At 42.1% G+C, this 27,586-nt stretch overlaps 1 protein-coding gene across 5 annotated transcripts in view; it reads right to left on the minus strand.

Annotated features, from left to right (window-relative positions):
- Nucleotides 1-27,586, minus strand: part of PIP5K1B (phosphatidylinositol-4-phosphate 5-kinase type 1 beta) — a gene marked incomplete at its 3' end in the record, with an annotated part of 90,362 nt that overhangs the window by 14,543 nt on the left and 48,233 nt on the right. For 4 of the 5 annotated variants that reach the window (XM_080972770.1, XM_080972768.1, XM_080972771.1 and 1 more), the window contains exons 7-13: nucleotides 26,127-26,426; nucleotides 17,319-17,530; nucleotides 15,583-15,666; nucleotides 15,430-15,478; nucleotides 14,321-14,405; nucleotides 7,517-7,672; nucleotides 6,277-6,421 (exon numbers count right to left, since the gene is read on the minus strand). In XM_080972770.1, coding sequence (XP_080828896.1) covers nucleotides 6,277-6,421; nucleotides 7,517-7,672; nucleotides 14,321-14,405; nucleotides 15,430-15,478; nucleotides 15,583-15,666; nucleotides 17,319-17,530; nucleotides 26,127-26,426 — 1,031 coding nt within the window. The remainder of the gene's footprint in view (nucleotides 1-6,276; nucleotides 6,422-7,516; nucleotides 7,673-14,320; nucleotides 14,406-15,429; nucleotides 15,479-15,582; nucleotides 15,667-17,318; nucleotides 17,531-26,126; nucleotides 26,427-27,586) is intronic. The other variant, XM_080972772.1, reaches the window with a different exon arrangement.

Here is a 27,586-nt window from a genome sequence, read left to right on the forward strand (position 1 = left end):
GCCCGTCGAGTCCCATGGTCACAGGCTTCATCCGCCTGTGATTTTTGAAGGGGTCCCCGCTTCGCCGTAGCGGAAAAGACCCGTTTCGCGTGGAGCTGGTCCCTCCAGTTCAGAGGGAGTCCGCCATTGCCGATGGCACCACCCTGGAAGTCCCGTTTCCGAGCACAATTCAAAGTGTTGGTGCTGACCTTGAAAGCCCAGTATACCTGAAGGAGCGTCTCCACCCCCATCGTTCAGCCTGGACATTGAGGTCCAGCTCCGAGGGCCTTCTGGCGGTTTGTTCACTGTGAGAAGTGAGATTACAGGGAACCAGGCAGAGGGCCTTCTCGGTAGTGGTGCCCATCCTGTGGAACACCCTCCCATCAGATGTCAAGGAAATAAACAAGTACTGTACCTGACTTTCAGTAGACATCTGAAGGCAGCCCTGTTTAGGGAAGTTTTTAATGTTTGATATATTATCGTGTTTTTAATATTCTGTTGGAAGCCGCCCAGAGTGGCTGGGGAAACCCAGCCAGATAGGGAAGGTATTTATGTATGTATGTATGTATGTACATACGTATGTATAAATAAATAAATTATTATTATTATTATTGGAAAAGGAGTAAGTGGAATTGACTTTTTAATACGTTTTCCAGATTTGAAGTGAAGTTGACTGATGTTAAAGGTACTTTTATTGTACCAGACTTAAGTAACAGCAGAAGCAAATTCGCATTATCAGAAATTAGGATGCACAATCGCATCTGTCATGATGAAGGCTGCAGAGAGAAAACAGGTTTTAGTACAGTGCAATAGGATACCCGCAGAAAACCAAAGTCCATTTTGGGCTTTTTATTTTTGCCATAAGTAAAATGTGGCATTTGTAAGTTCATTTTTAGTATTGTCAGTTGCCAGATACTTTAATAAAAGCTGCAGTCTCTTTCTGTGGAACAGTCATAGCTGCTCATCTCTTATACCAGGGATGCCCAAACTTTTTTCAAAGAGGGCCAGATTTGATGAACTGAACATGCATGAGGGCCGACCAAAGTTCTTGAGGTTTTTTTTAGGATTGAAGTTTACCCCAAAGTTCTTGAGCTTTTTTTAGGATTTTACCCCAGGACATATACTGCCATGGGGCTGGATTAAATCGACTGGCGGGTCGGATTAGGCCCCCGGAACGGATTTTGGACATGTCTGTGCTATACTGTTCATGGTTTTTGTGTGTGCCTAAGTCAATCTATAATAGCTAAAGCATTTGAAATTACAGTTGATGAATTAACCAGGAAATGCTGATGTGTTTAATTTTGAACTCTAGCAAGGGATTCTCTGCAGTTAGGAAGGGCTTTTGTCCACCACTTTGTCTACAGCTGAGCAGTGGGCTTGCGCCAGAAGGACAAGGAAGATAAACCTGGGGATACCTGGATATAGATGAGAAGTATTGTTCTTTTGCTCCCGGTCAAGTTACTATTTACCCAGTTAGTGTATTTGGAATTCAGAAAATGATTTCCCAATGGTCAAGCTGCCCAGCCAACTTGTAGAGTCTATTTTCTTTGGAATCTGACTCTAGCATGTAGCTTGGGGAAAAACATGGCCTGCTACAGTGATTCACAACTACATCAAATATCTATCTATCTATCTGCATGCATTTTTAAATATACATTTATATATACATTTTTATCATATCATGGTCGCTGTATAAACTTCCCAATCTATCTTTCCTTGACATCCTATTGCATTTTCTGTTGTCTTGCTGCATCTCCCTTTATCATCTATTCTTTTCTCTCCTTCCATTCATATTCCTTTGTTTTATCTACTGCTGTTCATAGAGTCAGATTTATCTTAGTACCACTTCGTCTTAGATACCCTTCAAGTTGTTCCAACTCACTCACTACTGTATTCCCATCTATATTTCTTGTTTTGGCTGTCACTGAGTGCAATTCAGAATGACTACTTCTTCTGTCATAAGGCTTTATTTGGTTTCATGCAGGTCTTATTGTTTGCGATGTGATTGTAATTATAATATTGCATGAAACAACACTGCTTCTCTGTATTTAGTTTTCCCTTTTATTTTAAAATGGATTTCATTTCAGCATTCCATTTCAGTGTTCCAGTGGAACATTTAGTGTTTTATTTCAACACCTGCTTGTGGGATTTTTATTTTATCTAACACATTATCTGTATTGATGACTTTTTTATTAAAAAGAAGGAAAGGTTAGGTGTGTAAAAAGCAATCATACAGGTTGCAGGACTGAGGTCATTTCCCAGTCCAATGCCATTCACCCCTCTCACATGGAATGCAAATTTACCAGTCCCTTCTGTCCCACTCAATTGCTTTTTCCAGCTGTCACCAGGGCAGGGCAAAAAACAGCTCCTGGCAGTTTCTCCCCTCCTGCACAAGTACTAATACAGGCGGCAGCCATTTTGCATTGGGGTTCTGATCCTGGCCCTGTGAATGTCGGCCAAGCCCGTATAAGTTCACCCCATCCCATTCCACTTTCTTCCAGGTCCAAAAGGACCAGCATGTCAGTGATAGTGTGTCAATTGGGCACACCTAAAATGTTTGCCACCTGTAAAGGAACTGTTTTCATGCTGTGTGTTGCAACAAGCAATGGACAACAGTACTAGAGTAAAATCTGTATCCCTGCTTCTACTTCACCTGACACCCTTCTTCCAGTATGAACAGATGCAGCAATATAAGCTTTTCAGGTCACGTTATACAGATAGTTACCTCTGGCAGCACAGAAACCTTCAGCAGACAGTAAGTGCATTGTGCCCATATCCAGATACCATCTAGGCATGTGCTCAAGATCACAACAGAGATTCCTTGCTGCTTAACAGTTTCTCAGCTCTGTCACTCCTGCCATGAGGATGGCTATGGAATTGCAAAAAGCTGGCTTTCCCCTTTCAGTGAGTGGAGGATTCTACTCCGCACTGATGATGATAATGATAATAATGATGACGATAATAATAATAATAATAATAATAATAATAATAATAATTTATTTATACCTCGCCTATCTGGCTGGGTTTCCCCAGCCACTCTGGGAGGCTTCCAACAGAATATTAAAATACAATAGTCTATTAAACATTAAAGCTTCCCTAAACAGGGCTGCCTTCAGATGTCTTCTAAAAGTCTGGTAGTTGTTTTGATCTTTGACAACTGGTGGGAGGGGATTCCACAAGGCGGGTGCCACTACCAAGAAGACCCTCTGCCTGGTTCCCTGTAACTTGGCTTCTTGCAGCTAGGGAACCGCCAGAAGGCCCTCGGAGCTGGACCTCAGTGTCTGCGCTGAACGATGTGGGTGGAGACGTTCCTTAAGGTATACTGGGCTGAGGCCGTTTAGGGCTTTCAAGGTCAGCACCAACACTTTGAACTGTGCTCGGAAACGTACTGGGAGCCAATGTAGGTCTTTCAAGACCAGTGTTATGTGGTCTCGGCGGCTGCTCCCAGTCACCAATCTAGCTGCCACATTCTGGATTAGTTGTAGTTTCCTGGTCACCTTCAAAGGTAGCCCCACAGAGAGCGCATTGCAGTAGTCCAAGCGGGAGATAACTAGAGCATGCACCACTCTGGCGAGACAGTCTGCACACAGAATTGACCTGCACCTCCATGGACAGCTGGGAGTCCAAAATGACTCCCAGGCTGCGCACCTGGTCCTTCAGGGGCACAGTTACCCCATTCAGGACCAGGGAGTCCTCCACACCTGCCCGCCCTGTCCCCCAAAAACAGTACTTCCGTCTTGTCAGGATTCAACCACAATCTGTTAGCCGCCATCCATCCTCCAACTGCCTCCAGACACTCACACAGGACCTTCACCACCTTCACTGGTTCTGATTTGAAAGAGAGGTAGAGCTGGGTATCATCCGCATACTGATGAACACCCAGCCGCAACCCCCTGATGATCTCTCTCAGCAGCTGCATATAGATGCTGAAAAGCATGGGGCAAGAGGATGGAACCCTGAGGCACCCCACAAGTGAGAGCCCAGGGGTCTGAACACTCATCCCCCTCCCCGCCACTTTCTGAACACAGCCCAGGAGGAAGGAGCGGAACCACTATATAACAGTGCCCCCAGCTCCCAGCCCCTCTAGATGGTCCAGAAGAATGTTATGGTTGATGGTATCAAAACCGCTGAGAAATCCAACAGAACTAGGAAACAGCTCTCACCTTTGTCCCTAGCCCGCCGGAGATCATCGACCAGCGCAACCAAGGCAGTTTCAGTCCCATGATGAGGCCTGAATCCCGAATGGAAGGGATCCAAATGGTCCGCTTCTTTCAAGCGTGCCTGGAGTTGTTCAGCAACCACTCGCTCTATCACCTTGCCCAAGAATGGAAGGTTTGAGACTGGGTGATAGTTGGTCATATTGGCCAGCTCTAGAGATGTTTTTTTAAGAAGCGGTTTAATGACTGCCTCTTCCAGCAGGTCTGGGAAGGCTCCCTCACAGAGAGAAGCATTCACCACCCCGCCAAGCCCATTGCCCAGCTCCTCCTGGCTCACTTTTATAAGCCAGGATGGGCAAGGATCAAGGAGACAGGTAGTTGGTTTCACTCATCCAAGCAGCCTGTCCACAGACTATGTAATTATGGATACATAGTCAGAAACATGGCAGTCACTCCAAATTAACAGAGAATTGAGATTATGATTATTAGCATGATCAGGTATGTTTTATTATTTATTCAAAATATTTATATACTACCTCTCACTAAAATAAAACCAAAAATATGTAACGAGGAATGCCCACATTCAGTTGAATTAAGGATGGGGAGAGAACGATACCATTCTCCATATTAAGAGTTATAACTAGAGTTAGCCATACTCTGAGTACACCCATTGAAAGGAATGGATATGGCTAATTTAGGTTATTAATTTCAACAGCTCTACTCTGAGCAGAACTTAGCTGGATACGTCCCTTAGGGTTTGTGTGAGCAAGTCACAGTTATGAAGATTGGATACTTTTTCTCTCATTTGGTTGTCCTGCTTTATACAAGCTTAACAACTTGACAAAATTTTATCTTTGGCAGTGACACTTTGCTTTAAAAATGTAAATTTTGCTTCATTTTTAAAGGCATAAAGGAATATCTTACTGATCTGAGCATGACAATGCTTATTTTGCTGATATAAAAGGCAAGTTTTGACAATTTTTCCTCATGAAAAATACTTCACAAGCAGCTTTCCAGGCAGCTTCCTTGCATTTATAAGCAGAAGTTTTAATGTAAACAGCTATTTAATGTAACAGGCTATCACTTATAGCTTAGCTTGAAACAGATATACTCAGCACCTGAATAGTGCTTGGAACTGGTTTATAAGTGACTGAAGAGGAAGTTGGCATATATTTAAACAAATGTAAATTACCTTTCCCTGGGTTGAACAGATAAAGAATAGTTTGAAAAACCAATTACTTCAGGAGGAAATACTGAGGTTATCAAACCTTCCAGTAGAACACCTGCAAAGTACATTTCAGAACAGAAAAGTATGGAGTATACTATAATTCCCTTTACCAAACAGAGTATGTAAAATGTTCTTTATTGCTGAATCAGAAAAAACAGCAGTCCGGAAAAAACCAAATTGCTGCTTGTTGCACTATAGCTTTAAAGAGCAGGTTTTTGTGGGTAAAGCTCCAGGGCACAAAAAAGTGCTGAGAAACACAGCTTTAGAAAGCAGACTTGATAAAAGTTGATCCTCTACTTGGATTTGTTACTTTAATTTAACTCATTCTATGTGTCTGTTTTTCATCTTTCAATTTTTGTCTGTTGTTATAATTGTTCTCTCTCTGATATTGATAGATATATATACATGAAATAATAATTAAAAACTTTACTCAAAAACATAACAGGTAAGTGTGAATAAGCCCCTAGACACACTTAGTGGGTACTCAGGGGGGTTTAATTCTAATTAAATTATAGGGTTGCACTGATGAATCTATGGTGAGTTTGTATCATCCTATTTAGGTTTCATAAGCCACAATGCATATTTTGGTCATGCCTGCAGTCCTCTCATGTGCTGGGCTTATTAAACTGAAACATAATCATCTGAATGGTCAGAGATGAAAGGAACTGTAGTGCAGCACATGCTTCCCCACCTCCACCTTACAATCCCTGGCAAGTCCGCTGAAACAACTGAATGGGGAGAAATAAATCTGCACTGGCTGGGATGCTGCAGGCTCAGAAGGCTCTCACTTGTCATAAGACAGAGATCAGATCTGTAACTGATCTGTTTCCCCCTGAATTAAGTACAAATCAGAACAGTTGGGTTTGGGGAAAGAGTCCACCCATCTCTAGCATATATACAAATTTTAATTACCTGTTAGAATAAAACCGAGTTCCATCATGTTGATAATTGTCATCTACGTACAAAGAAGAAGAAGAAATTGTGGTTGCTAAAGATGCTGCTTCAAAAAGGGAAGGTGTGCTTGGCACTAAATCTGGCTGATGTCGGGAGGCTAATACTGTGCAGAGGGAAAAAAAGTCTGTAAATCATTCTTGCAAATATGAAACGAATACATTTTCATGGAAAATCTTACCTGCTCACCTATAGTGACAACATGTAAAGGCATGCACAAGCCTTGGGACTATGTGCTCTTTCTTCATATCTCACCTCCAGTGCATATGGCTTTGGGCTTGAATATCCTGGCTTGCATTAAGAATTATGTCCAAACTGAGGAGCTCTAGCTCAATGTCAGCTAACAAGCCAGGATGTTCTCAGCTATAGGTTCTTCACACCAAAGCATGACTTTTATTTTTTTATTTTTGGGGGGCTGGGTGGGGGGAGAGAGGAAGAAGTGCACCATAGCTTATTAACCATGGTTTATGAAGAGAAAACTAATGGGAGAAGGAAAACAAAGGTTGATTTTGCCTCATGCTGATATGGGCCCAGAAAGAGTGGCAGAGATGTTCAGTGCCCAGTGGCTGTGGATCAGTCATCTGCCAAGGCTTGTATGAGGAGATCCACACTGTATATTTAAAGCACATTCACAACACATTTAAACCCCAGGCTTCCCCAAAACAATCCCATGAACTTAGTTTGTTAAGGGAACTTGGAATTGTAGCTCTCTGAGGGGAAGACTATAGTTCCCATGATTCTTTGGGGAGAGGCAAGTTCTCTAGATGTGTGTTGGGGGTGCTTTCAATGTATGCTGTGGCTCTGTCCTGTGTCTTGACAATTAGAATTGAGATAAGCAGCATAAGCAATGGACCAAAAGCAATTCCCAAGATGAAGGTGTGTTCCAGGGTGGTTACCATCTTAATTGCAGCAGAGGTGGCTTTATAGATGCTGCTGGACCACAACTCCCTTCATTCCTGAATCCTGGCAATGCTGATGGTAGCTGATGGCAGCTGGAGACTAACAACTCCTGATTTAAAGGATTTCAAGCTTTGCCCAGACAATCTAGAATTCTCTAAGCATTGTTTTTTAATCATTGCTTTAAGCTTCTTCACTGGTTTTAAATCTCCCACTTTTTTCACTTATTTTTTAAGCAGAAGTGCCAAAAATCTTGAAAATATTTCTGTTTATTAAGAGCAGTGTAGCTCATTTGAAGCATTACCTTCTTCATCAAGGCTACAATAGCTCTGCCCCTCAGTAAGCAAGTCATGATTTTCATCTTTCCAATCTTGGCTAACCACAGAAACAAATTCTTGTGATGTAGCTTTTAAAGCAGCAATGGAATTGCATCGTTTCTTGGAGGGAGAGGACTTTAAAGCTGCATTCAAAAAGAGAGAGGATAAAAACAAGGCAGATTAATTAAATACAGATAAACTAAGCAATGAACTTTTAAGAAGGACTTTTCACTGTTACACAAACACTTTCACGATCCTTTCTTGTTCATCTCACTTGAATGCTGCTGACTATTAAAAAAGAGGTTTGATCAGATTGCCCAATCAATTTCCATTATTCTAAGTACACTGTAATAATGTCTTTAGAAGAGTCTATAATATGGGCCAGTATAAATCTGAGACATATTTACATTCAGCATTGCAGTAATAAAACTTGAACTTTTTCACAGCAGGGAGCTAGTAATAAGCCAAGTATCAGGCATACTTTTACCATGTAATCTCTTCATTCCAAAAAATGGCATCTGCCTATTTTTCACTGGAATATATTTTACAATGTAAGATTTTATGGTTATATAAACCTAAATCCTCTTGCAAATAAAATTGCAAGGGAAATGTCTGTTTGGCTAAAAATATAATTGAAAACAAACCTAAAATATAGATTCCTCCCCTGCATATCTGAAATTATTGTAAAGAACTTCAAGAACATTTTAGTGAAATAACCTATAATCTGCTTATTTTATGTTAAAAATAAATACCGATATCCTTGATTGTATACATTTTTAAAGCCATCTGCACCTTAACCAGGTGCAGATGGCTTTAAATTTAAACTGCAACCAGGACAAGGTTGTGTGCTGCTGCTGCCCATGTAGAATCAGGGCCTACATGCAGAGGGATCTCACAAAGAATAGTGGAATCCTGTCCCTCCCCCTGCCCACTATATCCTCTGGCACACATGTGGCAGGCAGTGCACCAGAGTAATCATGAGACCTCTGCATGTCTATGACCATTGTTATTACTTATTAAATTTGTATACTGCCCTTCCCCTTAAGTTCGCAGGGCAGTTCACAACATAAAAATACAAAATGAGAACACAAAACAAATAAAAAACAAACCAATAACCGCCACCGTCCCCCAACATTTGAAAGGCCATGGAATGTTCAATCAGCCAAAGGCCTGGTTATAGAGAAACATTTTCGTCTGGAACCTAAATATACGTGCCAGGTGAGCCTCTCTGGAAAGAGCATTCCACAAACGGAGAGCCACTGTAGAAAAGGTCTGTTCTTAGGTTGTTGCTCTCTGGACCTCTTGTGGAGGGGGCACATGAAGAATGGCCTTCAATAATGGTTGCAGGGTCTGGGTCCTTGAGGTACTGCAGTCCTGAACCATTTAAGGCTTTATAGGTCAAAATCAAAATCAGCACTTAGAATTGGGCCTGGAAAATAACTGGCAGCCAGTGGCCAGGATCCGTGTCAGATGCTCACACCATCTTGCTCCAGTGAGCAGCCGAGCCACCCAGTTCCCACCAGCTGAAGTTTCCAAACTGTCTTCAGAGGCAGCCCTAAGTATAACACATTGCAGTAATCAAATATTGAGGTTACCAGAGCATAGACAACAAAAGAGGTTGTGGAGAATTAACAGGGACACATTTCCCCTGTCTCTCCCAATGGAGGTCATCACACAGGGCAACCAAAGCAGTTTCTGTGCCAAAACGGGGCTAAACCCCAATTGAAATGGATCTAGAAAATCAGCTTCCTCCAAGAGCACCTGGATCTAGCAACCACCCATTCAAGAACATTGCCCAAGGAAGGGATATTGAGCATTATGGGGATTCCTCCACACATGTATACACTGGGAAGGATCATGTCCATCTTGCTCTCTGCACAAATGTGTGCATGTTGTTGTTGTTGTTGTTTAGTCGGTTAGTCGTGTCCGACTCTTCGTGACCCCATGGACCAGAGAATGCCAGGCACTCCTGTCTTCCACTGCCTCCCGCAGTTTGATCAAACTCATGCTGGTAGCTTCGAGAACACTATCCAAACATCTCGTCCTCTGTCGTCCCTTTCTCCTTGTGCCCTCAATCTTTCCCAGCATCAGGGTCTTTTCCAGGGAGTCTTCTCTTCTCATGAGTGGCCAAAGTATTGTAGCCTCCACTTCAGGATCTGTCCTTCCAGTGAGCACTCAGGGCTGATTTCCTTAAGAATGGATCGGTTTGATCTTGCAGTCCATGGGACTCTCAAGAGCCTCCTCCAGCACCATAATTTAAAAGCATCAATTCTTCGGCGATCAGCCTTCTTTATTTTCCAGCTCTCACTTCCATACATCACTACTGGGAAAACCATAGCTTTAACTATATGGACCTTTGTTGGCAAGGTGATGTCTCTGCTTTTTAAGATGCTGTCTAGGTTTGTCATGGCTTTTCTCGTAAGAAGGAGGCATCTTTTAATTTCGTGGCTGCTGTCACCATCTGCAGTGATCATGGAGCCCAAGAAAGTAAAATCTCTCACTGCCTCCATTTCTTCCCCTTCTATTTGTCAGGAGGTGATGGGACCAGTGGCCATGATCTTCGTTTTTTTGATGTTGAGCTTCAGACCATATTTTGCGCTCTCCTCTTTCACCCTCATTAAAAGGTTCTTTAATTCCTCCTCACTTTCTGTCATCAAGGTTTTGTCATCTGCATATCTGAGGCTGTTGATATTTCTTCCGGCAATCTTAATTCTTGCTTGGGATTCATCCAGCCCAGCCTTTTGCATGATGAATTCTGCATATAAGTTAAATAAGCAGGGAGACAATATACAGCCTTGCCGTACTCCTTTCCCAATTTTGAACCAATCAGTTGTTCCATATCCAGTTCTAACTGTAGCTTCTTGTCCCACATAGAGATTTCTCAGGAGACAGATGAGGTGATCAGGCACTTCCATTTCTTTAAGAACTTGCCATAGTTTGCTGTGGTCGACACAGTCAAAGGCTTTTCCATAGTCAATGAAGCAGAAGTAGATGTCTTTCTGGAACTCTCTAGCTTTCTTCATAATCCAGTGCATGTTTGCAATTTGGTCTCTGGTTCCTCTGCCTCTTCTAAATCCAGCTTGCACTTCTGGGAGTTCTCGGTTCACATACTGCTTGAGTCTTCCTTGTAGAATTCTAAGCATAACCTTGCTAGCTTGTGAAATGAGCACAATTGTGCGGTAGTTGGAGCATTCTTTGGCATTGCCCTTCTTTGGGATTGGGATGTAGACTGATCTTCTCCAATGCTCTGGCCACTGCTGAGTTTTCCAAACTTGCTGGCATATTGAGTGTAGCACCTTAACAGCATCATCTTTTAAATTTTTAAATATTTTATAAATAAATAAATAAATTTTGAAATTTTAAACCCCTTGGATCACTGCCTTGCTGTGGCGGAGGGGCTTGAATAACTCAGAGAAGCTATGAACTATGCCGTGCAGGGCACCCAAGATGGACAGGTCATAGTGGAAAGTTTTGACCAAACGTGATCCATTTGGAGTGGGAACCAGCAAGCCACTCCAGTATCCCGGCCAAGCCACTCCAGTATCCCTGCCATGGACAAAGACAACAGGCATATAAAAGTTATGACACTGGAAGATGAGCCCCTCAGGTCGGAAGGCGTCCAACATGCTACTGAGGAAGAGCGGAGGACAAGTACAAGTAGATTCAGAGCTGATGAAGAGGTTGGGCCAAAGCCGAAAGGTTGCGGATATGCCTGGAAGCGAAAGGAAAGTCCAATGCTGTAAAGAAAAATATTGCATAGGAACCTGGAATGTAAGAACCATGAACCTGGGTATGTTGGATGTGGTCAAAAATGAGATGGCAAGGATAAATATTGACATCCTGGGCATCAGTGAACTAAAATGGACGGGAATGGGCAAATTCAGTTCAGATGACCATCATATCTACTACTGTGGGCAAGAATCCCGTAAAAGAAATGGAGTTGCCCTCATAGTCAACAAAAGAGTGGCGAAAGCTGTACTGGGATGCAATCTCAAAAATGTTAGAATGATCTCAATACGAATCCAAGGCAGACCTTTTAACATCACAGTAATCCTAGTTTATGCACCAACTACTGGTGCTGAAGAAACTGAAATTGACCAATTCTATGAAGACTTACAACACCTTATAGAAGTGACACCAAAGAAGGATGTTCTTCTCATTATAGGGGATTGGAATGCTAAAGTAGGGAATCAAGAGATAAAAGGAGCAACTGGCAAGTTTGGCCTTGGAGATCAAACCGAAGCAGGGCAAAGGCTAATAGAGTTCTGTCAAGAGAACAAGCTGGTCATCACAAACACGCTTTTCCAACAATACAAGAGACGACTCTACACATGGGCATCACCAGATGGGCAGCATCGAAATCAGATTGATTATATTCTCTGCAGCCAAAGATGGAGAAGCTCTATACAGTCAGCAAAAACAAGACCTGGAGCTGACTGTGGCTCCGATCATCAGCTTCTTATTGCAAAATTCAAGCTTAAACTGAAGAAAGTAGGAAAAACCACTGGGCCGGTAAGATACAATCTAAATCAAATCCCTTATGAATACACAGTGGAAATGAGGAACAGGTTTAAGGATTTAGATTTGGTGGACAGAGTGCCTGAAGAACTATAGATGGAGGCTTGCAACATTAAGAAGAGGTGGCAAGAATACACAGAGGAACTATACCAGAAAGATATGGATGGCTCGTACACCCCAGGTAGTGTGGTTGCTGATCTTGAGCCAGACATTCTGGAGAGTGAAGTCAAATGGGCCTTAGAAAGCACTGCTAATAAAAAGGCCAGTGGAAGTGATGGTATTCCAGCTGAATTATTTAATTTTTTAAAAAATGTGTGCATAGGCACTCACAAAATACTTGAATGACACATTCCATGTTACAAAAGTTCAGATAACTTCCAATAGGTTATAGGTAAAGGTAAAGGACCCCTGGACGGTTAAGTCCAGTCAAAGGCGACTATGGGGTGCAGCACTCATCTTGCTTCAGGTCAAGGAAGCCGGCGTTTGTCCACAGACAGCTTTCTGGGTCATGTGGCCAGCAGGACTAAACAGCTTCTGGCGCAATGGGACACCACGACAGAAGCCAGAGCACAAGGAAACGCTGTTTACCTTCCCACCAAAGTGGTACCTATTTATCTACTTGCACTGGTCTGCTTTTGAACTGCTAGGTTGGTGGGAGAGAGAGAGAGAAGAAGAAGAAGAAGAAGAAGAAGAAGAAGAAGAAGAAGAAGAAGAAGTTATAAGCATCCCGACTACAGTGGTACTCTGGTTCTCAAACTTAATCCGTTCCGGAAGTCCGTTCCAAAACCAAAGTGCTCGAAAACCAAGATATGCTTTCCCATAGAAAGTAATGCAAAACAGATTAATCCATTCTAAACTTTTAAAAACAACCACTAAAACAGCAATTTAACATGAATTTTACTATCTAACAAGACCACTGATCCATAAAACGAAAGCAATAATCAATGTACTGTAGTATAAAATAAATAGAACAGTATTGTAGATCAGGCATGTCCAACTTCAAGTAGGCTGCTTCCCCCGAGGGGGCAGGGATGGGTCCAGGGTGGGCGCTGGCTGCTTCCCCTGATGGTGCATGGGTGGGTGCAGGGTGGGCAGGCGCGCAACTCTCTCTCCACCCCCAAGCCAGTCCTTTCTCTCCCCCCTCCCCCAAAGCAGCTCTCTCTCACTCTTCAAACCAGCTGGGCTGCAGAGCTCTCCCCAGAACACTACAATTACAATGGGGGACGCAAATTAGCAGTGCAACAGTAAAGATGGAAGCTCAGGACTCAAAACGGAGCATGTTCGGCTTCCAAGGCAAAGTTCACAAACCGGAACACTTACTTCCGGGTTTGCAGCCTTCGAATTCCAAGTTGTTTATGAACTAAGCTGTTTGAAAAACAAGGCACCACTGTACCTTGCTATGTTTGAAAATAAGCCAGAACATTCTCAACAGTTGTGCCAGCATTAGGTATGACTTAAGAGTCACAGGCAGAAACACCATTACAAAGTTTTGTGGACAGCCCACCTTCAGACAGAATCACAGAATCATAGATACTTCTAAAACATTTTTTCTGAGAGAACTTAATCATGAAAAATGTAACATATAACTTGGGAAGATTCTTGCTGGATCACACAAAGACCTGGTTTGCATTAAATGGTTTGTCAAACTATAACTTGTGAAGACCACGCCGACTCCTGGAGAGCAGTTCTCAGCCATTTTGCTCCTCAAAAATCTTTTTCGTGCCATACTGTGAGCTTAGCTTGTTGTGTAAACTGGGACTTGTAGTTAGGCTCTCTCCTCACTAACCACAAGCTGCAGCTGGTCTTAGTTACAGCTTGTGGTTTGTGAGCTTGACCACAAGTCCCAGTTCAGATAGAACACTAACGGAACCCTTGGTTTAACCTCAGCATAGCACAGCAGTAAAAAGCCACAGTCTGTCATGCAAAGCAGCCCCTGGACTCCATCTAGTCCTGCAGTCTGTTTTCGATAGCAGCCAAATTCTTCGGGAAAGCAGATGGCATACCATGATGGCAACAGCTGTCTTGCACCCTGTGTCTCCCAGTAACATTTAACATGGGGCTCCCCTTCCTATTCTTCATCATGTGACACATCCACCAACAGTGCCAGCCATCTTACCAGCTAAGTCACCATTCAAAAGCTATTTTCAAGGTGTCTCCATAGGAGAAGTATGTCACATTGAGACTTTTTTGTAGAAAGCAATGAATAAATGCAACTAACAAAAGCAACAACTGAAGAGTGGCTCTAACTTCACGACTGGTGACATGGCACTTACCCTGAATCTTTTTGAATACCCTGGAACTCATAAACTTTAAAAACCTATCAGCATAAAAACTTGGCCTGTGTACTGAAACTGTGTCCTACAAGACAAAAAAAAAAGGTATTTAATATTAGGACAATCAGAGAGAAAACATTTTTAAAAAAAGACTACAATGGAGAAATTCAACAATATTCATCATTCAGCAGAATGGACATCATCAGTGGAACAGATTCCACCTCTCCCTGAATGCCTCCAAAATCTGCTTTGGGGGCCACAGCAGATTTGGGGGAGGGGCTGCACAGCAAGGAGAGCAAGTCTACTTCTGTGACCTTGGAGGTCATCCACTGTTTATGGTGGAAGACATTTTTAACAGAATTGTGAAATCATCAATAGATCATGTAGCTAAAAAAATCCAGTGTTCGTCACTCACTGTCAAGGTATCATTGCCAACATGTACTGTTCAACTTCAGCCCATTTAATTTCATAATAATATTTACAGAGGCTCCCCAACTTCAGGTGAAGTTAAAGACTGACTCCCTCTGTTTAAACATTGAGATGTTGTTTGAAGGCTTACTAAGGTGTTTATCAATTCCCTAACCGATTCATGATGAAGACAGATGTTCCAGATACAGTTGCCTGAACAAATAACAAGCCTTATATGGATGCCAGTCTGATGAAGTCTTTAAAACATGCAAAGGGAGGCTAGATTAATTACCAACACTATCAGGGGGTTAGGATGCTAGCTGTTGTGCTGAATGTCTTTGCCACTGGAAAGCTTATTTCTTGTCTGTTAATTTAAGAAAAGTTTTTGCACTCTAGCCTTAGCAAATACCAGTTTTGTCTTCATCCCCAGTGAAAACAATATTTGCAGTTGCTTTCCCTTTGGCCCTTGCCTCTCCCTCTCCTTCCATCTGTTGTTTACTCAACTACCACTAGGCAGACTATAAACTTTTGGATATTTGTCGATCGGTATTTGTCACTTATAAATAAGCAAATGCATCAATGGCAGTGAACTTCAACAGCATAAATATCCTCATGTCACACACAGTATGCAATTGTCAATAGTAAGAGAGAAGTAATTAACACAAAAACCAAACATTCAAACAATACAAAGCAGGGCTTACCCCATCATAAACAAGTGCTTTCCAGGAATGCTCCAGCTTCTTTATTAACCTAATAACACACACACACAAGCACTTAATGACATATACTCCATCTTACAACCAATTTAAATCCAGCAGATATATCTGTATCCAAATAATGTTATTCTACGTTACCTGTAAGACTGCAGGATATCAATAATGCCCATAAATAGCAGAAGCTTTTCTCCTTTGTGGCTTTTAGCCGGAATGCCACCCATTCTAAGAGAAGCAACAGAGTGAGACATTATACATGAGATCTTCTTTGAAAAGTTAAAACTGAAACATACTAGCAATGAAAAACAAAAGAACCCATAGTGTTTCGATTAAGACAGCACATGCAAAGGACAACATGGTTTGGTGAACAAAATGGATGTTCAAAGCAGACTATCCTTTTTAGTTTCATTTTAACAAGTGTACTTTGGCTTCAATTTTCCAGTATAATCTACAGCATGATGTACAGGTTAAGAACTAACAACAATTGGAGCACAGCTTCATTCATTTTACACACAAATTGGTGCAAACAATGAGCGTGAATAGCACCACACAGTGATACTATCAGGGAAGGACTTAAGGGATGTCGATGTCATGGCTGCCGCAGGCAAAGGTTTTCTATTATGCCTCTATAGCAGGAGTGCAGGCCAACTTTGGCCATCAGGGCTCCCCACTGGGCCGGCCAGCCTGTTCCTAGCAAGCCAGGCTCACCTGTCCCACACCTAACAACCTACGCCATGTCAGCTAGAGGGCCAGAACTGGCATGGCTTCCAAAGGAGCAGTGAGTTCTCACTTCAAGTGAGTTCCCCATGGTTCCTTTACTTCAGTGAGGCATGCTCACCTCAACCAACAGCAGGTGGGCAATGGGAGCACACCTTGCTCCAGGTCACCAGACATTTGAAAAAGTGTCAGGGGGCTGACTCAGCTGATCTGTAAATCTTTTTTTGGAGAAAGTCAGTAGTTGCAATTTCTGAAGCCACTTTTTCTCCCTCTTCACACACTTACATTTCTGTTACAACATTACTTGTAATCTTACATGATTAACCCTTTTCTTTATTTCCCTTTGGTATGTGCCCAAATAGTATAAATAATACCAGAGATTTAAGGTTGTTCCTGGGTTTCTGCTTTTCTTGGGCACACAACTGATAAACCAATCTCTTTTTTTGGGATTTTCTGGTCTGCGGGAGGACATTGGGTTTTCCAAAAGATATTTGATTCAAATCTATCCTTCCATCATTCACAAATTGAAAGCCCGTTGTAGATGTAATATTTGGAACATGAGGGAATGATTTAGAAATAGCCATTAACTCTTTTTTGTTTTAAGAACAGATTTTTAGGGGAAACAGCCTTTCTAGGAAAGCTAACCAATATACTGAAACTGACACAGGGAGAAATAGAAGAGGATGCCTTCACTCCGGTACGGCTCCCATTTATCACATACACAGCCCAACAAGACAACACCACGAACCCACCGACAGCATATGGATAACTTAACCCAACAACGCCCCCCTCACACATGCACAAAGAAATCCAACTGCAGTCAAGCAAATGCAACCATCCAACCCCTAGGCCACCCCAACCTCTCTCACCACCAAGGAAACATAACAAGCAAATAGAAAGAGAACCTACTCAAGTGAAGCTGACACAAAACCCCCCACATACACTAAGCAAAAGAACATAGGCTTTACCATCCCACCCCCTCTCTTCTTCCTAACCCCATTCTACACATAACACCAATGTCTCACAACAAATGTAACTGATCTGTAGAAAACATAACCTGAAAAGAGGCAATGCATGTGCTTTTGTAAACAAGGAAAATCTTTAATAAAAAAACTTTATTAAAAATAAAATAAAAAGAGAACAGATTTTTAGGGACTTACGTGTTGGTACTCTCTGTGATGACACAGTCCCCAGATTTTCCTGGACCCTGTATTGATTCCATCGCTGTAGAATAGAGAACTCTCTGTCCTCCTGGGCGTTTAGAATCCGATGTGTTTTGAGAAGTTTCACCCTCTCTCTCTTTTGCAGCAGAGTCCAATATATGGATTCCCAGCAGCAAGCTATAATCCATTATTTTAAAGCTTTCCAGTACCTAGTAATAAAGATGTTTAGATTGAAATTGGTTATGTTGCCAAAACCAAAAGGCTGAATTCACAGAGGTAAAACAAAAACAAAAAAATGTTCTAAGGATATGCAACAAACAATCTGGCATCAGATATCAAATCCAAGAAAAGTACAGTACTCTACCAGCTACAGAATGATGTGAATTTTACAAAACAGAGAAGAGATAAACAAAATAACCAAGAGACTAGAACCTAGTAATAGACTTTTTGTAGTACAAAATTCAAAGGCCACTGCATTTCTGTTACGCATTTCATAATTCTGCATTAAGAAACAGTCAATATGAGAAATGAATATGCAAAGTTATTAAGAGATTATTCTTATTTATTATTGTCTAAATATGGAAACCAGTGCTATTTTTCTAGAAAAAGAGGTGCCGGAATTCACCACGAACACCTCCCTTGTTCTCTTATAATGACAATGGTGCCCAACTGAGAGGTGCTGGAAATGAGTTCCAGCTGGGAAAAAACCCCTGAAGGCAACATATAAGCTTTATTTGATAACCAACAAACTAAAGTTATTTTCACATGCAAGGTTTACTTGCCATCATTGTGGTTTAGATATGTGGTTCAGTGTTCATTCTGTGGGAATAGCATGAGGGAGGGAACATTCAAGGTCCTTTATCCCAAGGTTAGTGATTAGTATAATCTACACCACTTTGAACAAATTGAGTATTTCAGTATATCAGCATCAGTATATGCTTTGTATGGGACAATACTTGCAACTGGTACAAAGAGAACAGCTGTTGGTATCCAGTAAAACATTAAAATTATAAACAGTAATAAAACTATGTTATTAACAGAAAAATGTTACAGGTAACCTGGTAATATTTCTGCACTTTTAACTGGGTAATTACAGGCTTTAGGAAAGGAGAGGGCACCAGTTTGCACAAAGAATAGTAAAGACAAATCTGTGTGTGTGATAGAAAAATGTGGCAATGCTCCTCCATTGCTTTTCTTTTCCTGCAGTGTCAGTCTGACTCCAGGGAAACAATAACGTGTCAATAATAACGCTGTATCGTTGATTAATTTTTATTGGCAAACAGAAGAAAGTCAACAACTCTGAAAGTTATTGAAAAATTAAAGGAAGAGCTATTGATTCCTTTCTATAAGTTAATTGCAACACTGAAATAAAACTCATCTCAAATCACAGAACTGTAGAGTTGGAATGACCCCAGGTCATCTAGTAACAACCCCCTACAATGCATGAATTATTTGCATTTTAATATTTGCATTTGTATTTTATTTACTACAAATCCATGTCAGGTATGTAAAATCTTTAAGATGAATGAAATTTCCTGCAATATTTTGTGTTTGTGTGTTTTATCAAGATATAGCTGCTTCTGCAGACTGTTACTATCACACTACAGTACCACCTTCCCACATGGTCCCATTAACAAAAGTCCTATTTTCAGTGAGAACTGTGAACTTTTTGTTATTGACAGATGATAAGTTTTTTCTTCTTCTGTAGGAACTAAACATTCTCTTACCATCAGAGAATTTATACTGCAGCAACCAAGCGCCCAATAAAAAATGAGGCTACTACTGCATAGTCGATATTTATACCACACCAGAAAAACTAGAAAAGCAGACACTTAAACTTCAGCAAAGTATGCAATTTTTCCTCTTGATCCCTGAGCACATAGTCAGTTGCATCTCAAAGCTTAAAAGGATTATGATTGAAAGCCTTTATTGTGCTAACCACAGGTTCAGTGCTTTTTGTGTGTGACACTTCTCACCGGTCAGGAATCGTGCCACCCATTTTTGCTGCTGCCTATGCTAGTTGTTTTGTGCTGTCACTCGTGGCACTTTTATCAAGATATGACTACTGGCACTTCATTTTTACCAAAACAGTTTTCAAGCATAAAGGATGCTTGAACCTCACATGTAAACACACAAAGGCATAAAACACAGAGCATTCAATGCACAATGATAATAAATGAAAGCATTTCACCATAAAATGTGTAACTTAAAATAAGGCTTGCCATGTTTCTGGGGTCGCTTGCAATCTGTCCCCAGACTGTTCTTAAGGTCAGCCCCTCAGTCCCGCCTAAGTCCCTCTTAGATACTTCCGGCCGCCACCTCTGCACCTGCAGAGAGCATCACGATATCTGTATCCTCTCTTTGCATATACTCTCAGGCCTCCATCACACTGGGGTGTGTGTGTGTGTGTGTGTGTGTGGCGTGTGAGATTATCTTCCTTCTAAACCACCCAGACCAGAACACAGATCATTAAATATAAACCTAGATTTAATTAAGCAATGTTACATTCAGAACAGGCAACCGTCACATACAAAAGTTTTACAGTTAAATATTATTAACCTGGCACGACATCCCTCACTTTTCTCCCTGCTTCTTCACTCCTCTCTCACTATCTCCCTCTTACTGCCTATTCCCATATTCATTCTTTCACTTATCCTTTTATTAAAAGGATGCAAACATTTTTATCATGGAATCAAGACTACATAGAGCCTTTTCCAGATAATTATTTGCATTACGACACCCCTCCTCCCTGAGGCCTTAGAAGTTTGTCTACTTTTAAAATCTACTAAAGCAAAAAGACTCCAACATCCTAACTCTGCTATTGTTAAAATCCCAATAGGAGAGCATCAAAATATTAAATATTCAGAAAAATGTCTTTGTTGTTTACAGAGGCTGTCCTGGCTTTTGCAAATGATTGCCAGCAGGAAGAGAACAAGATGCCGTGCCTATCCCAAACCTTCCTGTGATGACTTGAGCTTGCAGGGCAGCAGCTGAAGAAGGAGCAAAAAGGGTTTTTTTTTGTGTGTGTTTCTTTGTGGCTGATTAGCTGCTCTCCCTGTGCAAAGGTCAGAGGGGGCAGGGTTTCTGTTGAGGCAGGTGATTAGCTGTGGGAGGAGCTTATCAGAGCTTGCAGGACAGCAGAGCGCACCTAGCGGCGCATAGCAGTTTGATCCATCTTTTAGATTTAGGGGAGCTAGTCTCAAACGTTTGTTGGGGGAGGATCATTAGGCGCGAGTGATCATGCTCTTCTGAAGTTTACTATACAGCGGAAAGGAGCAGCCAAGCATACTAGGACTCAATTTCTTGACTTTAAGAAAGCCGACTTCATAAAACTTAGGGAAGTGCTGGGTGAGATCCCATGGACAGTAATACTAAAAGGAAAAGGAGTTCATGATGGCTGGGAGTTTGTTAAGAGGGAGATAGTAAAAGCACAACTTCAGGCAATACCAATGAGACGGAAACATGGAAGGTGCCTAAAGAAGCCAGGGTGGCTATCTAAAGAACTTTTAACTGAGTTAAGATTAAAAAAGGATGTGTACAAAAAATGGAAAAGGGGGGAAACCACCAAAGAGGAATTCAAACAAATAGCCAGCACGTGTAGACACAAAGTCAGAAAAGCTAAAGCACAGAATGAACTCAGGCTTGCTAGAGAGGTTAAAAGCAACAAAAAAGGCTTTTATGGGTATGTTCGTAGCAAAAGGAAGAACAAAGAAACAGTGGGGTCACTCAGAGGAGAAGATGGTGAAATGCAAACAGGGGACACAGAAAGGGCTGAACTCCTCAATGCCTTCTTTGCCTCAGTCTTCTCCGATAAAGAAAACAATGCCCGACCTGAAGAATTTGGAGCAAATGATTCAGCAGAGGAAACACAGCCCAGAATAACTAAGGAGATAGTACAAGAATACTTGGCTAGTTTAGATGTATTCAAGTCTCCAGGGCCAGATGAACTGCATCCAAGAGTATTAAAAGAACTGGCAGATGTGATCTCAGAACCACTGGCAGTCATCTTTGAGAATTCCTGGAGAACAGGCGAAGTCCCGGCAGACTGGAGGAGGGCAAATGTTGTCCCTATTTTCAAAAGGGGGAAAAGAGAGGACCCAAATAATTACCGCCCAGTCAGTCTGACATCAATACCAGGGAAGATTCTGGAGCAGATCATTAAGCAAACAGTCTGTGAGCACCTAAAAAGGAATGCTGTGATCACCAATAGTCAGCATGGATTTCTGAAAAATAAGTCATGTCAGACTAACCTGATCTCATTTTTTGACAGAATTACAAGCCTGGTAGATGAAGGGAACGCAGTGGATGTAGCCTACCTTGATTTCAGCAAGGCATTTGACAAGGTGCCCCATGATATTCTTGTAAAGAAGCTGGTAAAATGCGGTCTTGACTATGCTACCACTCAGTGGATTTGGAACTGGCTGACTGACTGAACCCAAAGGGTGCTCATCAATGGTTCCTCTTCATCCTGGAGAAGAGTGACTAGTGGGGTGCCACAGGGTTCTGTCTTGGGCCCGGTCTTATTCAACATCTTTATCAACGACTTGGATGATGGACTCAAGGGCATCCTGATCAAATTTGCAGATGACACCAAACTGGGAGGGGTGGCTAACACCCCAGAGGACAGGATCACACTTCAAAATGACCTTGACAGATTAGAGAACTGGGCCAAAACAAACAAGATGAATTTTAACAGGGAGAAATGTAAAGTATTGCACTTGGGCAAAAAAAATGAGAGGCACAAATACAAGATGGGGGACACCTGGCTTGAGAGCAGTACATGCGAAAAGGATCTAGGAGTCTTGGTTGACCACAAACTTGACATGAGCCAACAGTGTGACGCGGCAGCTAAAAAAGCCAATGCAATTCTGGGCCTCATCAATAGGAGTATAGCATCTAGATCAAGGGAAGTAATAGTGCCACTGTATTCTGCTCTGGTCAGACCTCACCTGGAGTACTGTGTCCAGTTCTGGGCACCACAGTTCAAGAAGGACACTGACAAACTGGAATGTGTCCAGAGGAGGGCAACCAAAATGGTCAAAGGCCTGGAAACAATGCCTTATGAGGAACGGCTAAGGGAGCTGGGCATGTTTAGCCTGGAGAAGAGGAGGTTAAGGGGTGATATGATAGCCATGTTCAAATATATAAAAGGATGTCACATAGAGGAGGGAGAAAGGTTGTTTTCTGCTGCTCCAGAGAAGCGGACACGGAGCAATGGATCCAAACTACAAGAAAGAAGATTCCACCTAAACATTAGGAAGAACTTCCTGACAGTAAGAGCTGTTCGACAGTGGAATTTGCTGCCAAGGAGTGTGGTGGAGTCTCCTTCTTTGGAGGTCTTTAAGCAGAGGCTTGACAACCATATGTCAGGAGTGCTCTGGTGGTGTTTCCTGCTTGGCAGCGGGTTGGACTCGATGGCCCTTGTGGTCTCTTCCAACTCTATGATTCTATGATTCTATGTCCAGAGCAGATATTCTGCATGGTCACTAATAGCTTCATTTCATGGAATATTCATTTCTGGAGACCAAAGATGAGGAACAGTGCCTTTTGTTAGGAAGAATGTCTCATGAGCATGCAGCTGATTATTAGATCATCTCCAAATTCACACTCAAAATCCAAACAAAAGATGGCTTCATGTTCACTAACACGACTTGACATCGGGTTGCGCTGCGCCAATGAACATGGCAATCTGCCCATGAGGAATGCCCTTTTTGTTTTATAACCCCATTTCAACGAGGAGACATCTAAAGGCAGCCTTGTATAGGGAAGCTTCTTAAGGCTTAGTGTTTTACTGTGTTTTTATATATGCTGGCAGCTGCACAGAGTGGCTGGGGCAACCCAGTCAGATGGGCTGGGTACAAATAATAAATTATTAGTATGTTGTTGTTGTTTTCACATCAGAACATTTTCATTCAGTACACTTTTTATTCTCTGATTTACTCCTTTTATGACCCCTACAAAACAAGCTGCCAACGTGGTCTCCCCAGATGTTGCTGGACTCCGACTCTCCTCTGACCTGACCGCTGGCCATGCTGGCTGGAACTGACAGGGGTGTCCAACAACCTCTGGGGGGCCCCATGTTGGCCACACCTGCCTAAGAGTCTTTCCCTTATTTTGTTCCCTAGCAGCATCCTAGGAGACAGGGCAACCTCCCTGCCCTCTGCACAGGGAGGCTCGGCAGACATCTCTACTGTCATAATTTTGGTGACAGGCAAAGACCTTTTAATCTCCCAGGCTTTAAAAAACCCAAAACCTTTTGTACCTTGTTTTATGCTGCTTTCAATTGCGGTATCCAATGCCAACTCTCACACTGATCCAGTGAGGTTTGCATCAGTGACGTGGGGAGGGAGGCTTCTTCTGTCGCTTTGCACACCCAGCTGCAGTCTCATGTGCAACGCCCACCCCCCCAATATGCTCCAGCGGGTGAGAGGGATCCTCTCACAGAGTGGGGAAGGGATGCCATGGAGGGTCCAGGAGAGAAAAATCCGCAAAAGTCGCCTGCCTCCCTCCCTGTTTTACTGACAGAAACCTTCGACAGGCTAAGGAAGGGCCATGGCTCAGTGGTAGGGCTACAGCTTTGAATGCACAAGGCCCCAGGTTCAACCCCTGGGAGAAGTGGGCCAGTGTAGCCTATTCTATAGTAATAAGTTGTTGGTTACTGCTTGGGCCATTGGCCATTTGCATGTAAGAGAAATAGGTACAGCACACGAAGCAACAGTATAAAATTCTGCATAAAATCACATTGCTATCTAGAATCATATATAAAACCTACATCCTAAAAATACACAACTCATAGAGCCTGCTAAAATGAGTGAACCACTGCTGAGGTGAAATCTGCCCAACTACTACTTGTCTAACTGTATGCATGCCAATAGAAATTATATCCCAAAACTGCTCCAGCATAAGGCAGCTTTCTCTTTTCCTGTCATCAGCATCAAGGACATAATGCAATGCAACCCTCTATAGTTTTTATTGTATATTTTTATGTTTTATCATAGGTTGTATACTCCCTTGGAAACTGACGCTGAAGGGCTCCATAGAAAGTTGTTAATAAAATAAACTTTTAATAAAAAAAAACAAGTTACTACAAGGCTTAACTTTCAGTGACTGTACCTCAAGTCTGGATTAGCAGTTCTACTCCAAAAACATTTAACGTAACCATGTTACTCTGGGTTTGGTATTGCAGTTTGATACTGCTGATGCATCACATCATATAGTAATAGCAATTTCTGAAATGGCTTAAGAGCTACATGATGTACAAAACACATAAAAAATAGACACAGCCCAAAAGGCTTACATGCTTTCTTTAGAAAGGAAGTTGAAAATAGAACAAAACATAAGAAGGCAGCAACAACCATTAAACATAGGCTTCCTGAAAGATGTTTTAAGAAGAGGTAGATAATCCACTCAGTAATACTTTTCACAAATAAGCAGCAATAAGACAAAAAGCATATAATGTAGGCAAAAAATAAGGGAAAAAACATGTAGAAAGCCAAGATGAGAAATCAGCAGGAGCTAGACCATGAATACATACAAAAAGGCAAGTTAACAGAACCTTTTATGCAAAATGGGCAAGGTAGGAGAGCAAAGAAAAACCAAGAGCAAAGAAACATGTGTGCATCTGAGCCGAAAAAGTTAAGTAGGTGGCAAAATGCAAAACAAAAACAAGAGCCATAAGGTGGGATAGAGAATACCAACTAAAAGGACATTACAACAAGTCAATTGGGGGGAAAGAAGATAATGAACAAGGTATGGGAAGCTGTCAGAGAAAGAAAATACTAAATCCGGGGGGTTGAGAATGACATAAGAATCCAAACACAAAACCAAGATCTTTAGCTTGAAAAGAAAGAAAGAGGGTGAGGGGATTAGAAATCCCATCTCTGAAAGACTTGGCCTTAAAAGAAAAGAAACCACACAGAGATAATAGCAAGATGAAAAGATGAAATATTAACCAAATAAGAATATAAGTTAGAAAAGTGTCTCTGACAACCATCAATGTACAGTCAAATCCCATCATATGTGGAGGGTTTGTTCAAGGGTTGAGCATAGCAGAAGGGCTGTGGGGGGCCCTCCCTTGCACCTCCAGTGCCTTGCCTCCCTCCTCCACCTGTGAGCTGGCCAACAGAAGGGAGGAGGGCAGGCAGAGAGAAAGGAAGGCAGAAGGGAGGCGCAGAGAGAGCTGCAGGCAGAAGAAAAAGGCTGGAATGGAGCTGCAGCGCAGCGTGTCTAGTTGAAATCATGTATGGGAAATGCACGCAAGACTGCAGAACGATGATTCATAATGAAAGACTGAATAAAGTGCCATCCTATGCATGTTTTCTCAGAAATAGCTCCTATTGAGATACCCCTGAATAAGTGTATATAGGACTGCAGCCTAAGAGAACCTAAAGGGTAAAGGCAAAGAATAAAAACAAAGGGACCAACAGGGAACCTGGAGAGTTCCTAACAGACTGGAAAAAAGAAGGAAAGATCAATTAAAGGAAACACAGTTAGGTGCGGTTAGAAAGGAAAAGACAGCAATCAAGAACACAACCATGAGACACCAAAATCATACAAAGAATATCACATTTACTACCTCTTGTTTCATCTTTCCACCTACTTCCTTTCAACGGTTCCCTTTTATACCCTTCAAGCCAAAACTATATTTTGTTAACACAAACAAGGGAGTCTGCTGGCAGCTTCAAGATGAAATGCAGTTATTGTGGACAAGAACTCTTTTATGGACGAGAGCCCATTCACCCCCACTGTGTAAACAGTGGAGTCATGGTCTGACAACAGCTATTGGTATCAAAAGTTCTTACTTACTCGACAATCCCTCTGTAGCGTTTTCATGAGTGCACTATAAGTCTCTGAGTCAAAATATAATCCTTCATGCATGTCTTGAAGAAAATCCAAGTCTTTAAAGGTGGGGTTGGACTTCTCTCGCTCTTTCCTGGATGCCCTCCTTTTGTACGTGGAGCCTTTCAAGTCATAGTTGAAATGCATTTTCAGTGATCGAGGCAGAACATTGTTCATCACAATTATCCTGATATTAATACCTCCCGACTGAACACAATACAGTCCATAAAATTTTGGTAGGAGTGTCCTTGGATTCTGGTTGAGATTCTTAAAAAACAAAATGAAGAAGCACCAATGAACATCAGAAGCACATTTAAAATAAGATTTCTGCATGCACCTTAATATAGACTAGGAAGTCAAGTCTATCCTAAACAAACCAGACATATACTTTTAATGAAATAATGCTTGAAGTGTTTTATTTTAAACTAAACTAAAAAAAGAGTTAAGCTCTTAAATTGGAAGGCTCTCTACACTGAGGACCAGTGGTGACAAGCAATCTAAATTATTCCATGCTTTGGTTTGAAATTCCCCCATCTGCCTTAACTATGGTTATCTGTTACATAGGTACTGACATTAATCGTAGTGAACATTAACCACATAAACTGACGTTAACCAGAACACTAGCCCTTAGCAAGGAGTTTCCAGCTATTTTGAAATTCTAATTTAAAGGGAAACCTAATTAATAATAGAGGTTAATGTCACTGAATATGTTATGCTTAACTGCATTTAAGGCAGCCAGGGAGGGAATTCTGGTGAACAGTAGAGAAGATGCATGGGATAATGTGGCCCACTTCTGATCTCTCAACTCTGGTTAAATCCATGTGGAACACATTCTCCCCACCTTTTCCCACGACAATCAGCCAAGAGGGCAGCCACCCCCTTAAAAAAGCTAGGGGTGGGCTGTTCGCCAGTGTGGTGTAGTGGTTAAGAGCGGTAGTCTCGTAATCTGGGGAACCGGGTTTGTGTCTCCGCTCCTCCACATGCAGCTGCTGGGTGACCTTGGGCCAGTCACACTTCTTTGAAGTCTCTCAGCCCCACTCACCTCACAGAGTGTTTGTTGTGGGGGAGCAAGGGAAAGGAGATTGTTAGCCGCTTTGAGACTCCTGAAGGGGAGTGAAAGGCGGGATATCAAGTCCAAACTCTTCTTCTTCTTCTTCTTCTTCTTCTTCTTCTTCTTCTTCTTCTTCTTCTTCTTCCGATTGGCTGAGTGGGCACTGAACATCCTTACCTGAGGGCCTCTTGTGGCTGGAGGGGGGCAGTGCCAGCCATCCCTTCCCCCGACCACATCGGAAGATGGCAACTTCCCTGAACCCACCATGGTCGGGCCATTCGGCAATGGAGTCGCAGGTGAGCAGATATTCTCCCCACACTTTCTTTTTTGGCAAAAGTAGAGCCTATTACTCAAATTTTAGACAGTCAGAAGGCCT

Source organism: Podarcis pityusensis (assembly GCF_964106645.2).
Source record: "Podarcis pityusensis genome assembly, chromosome: 11".
Lineage (NCBI taxonomy): Eukaryota > Metazoa > Chordata > Lepidosauria > Squamata > Lacertidae > Podarcis > Podarcis pityusensis.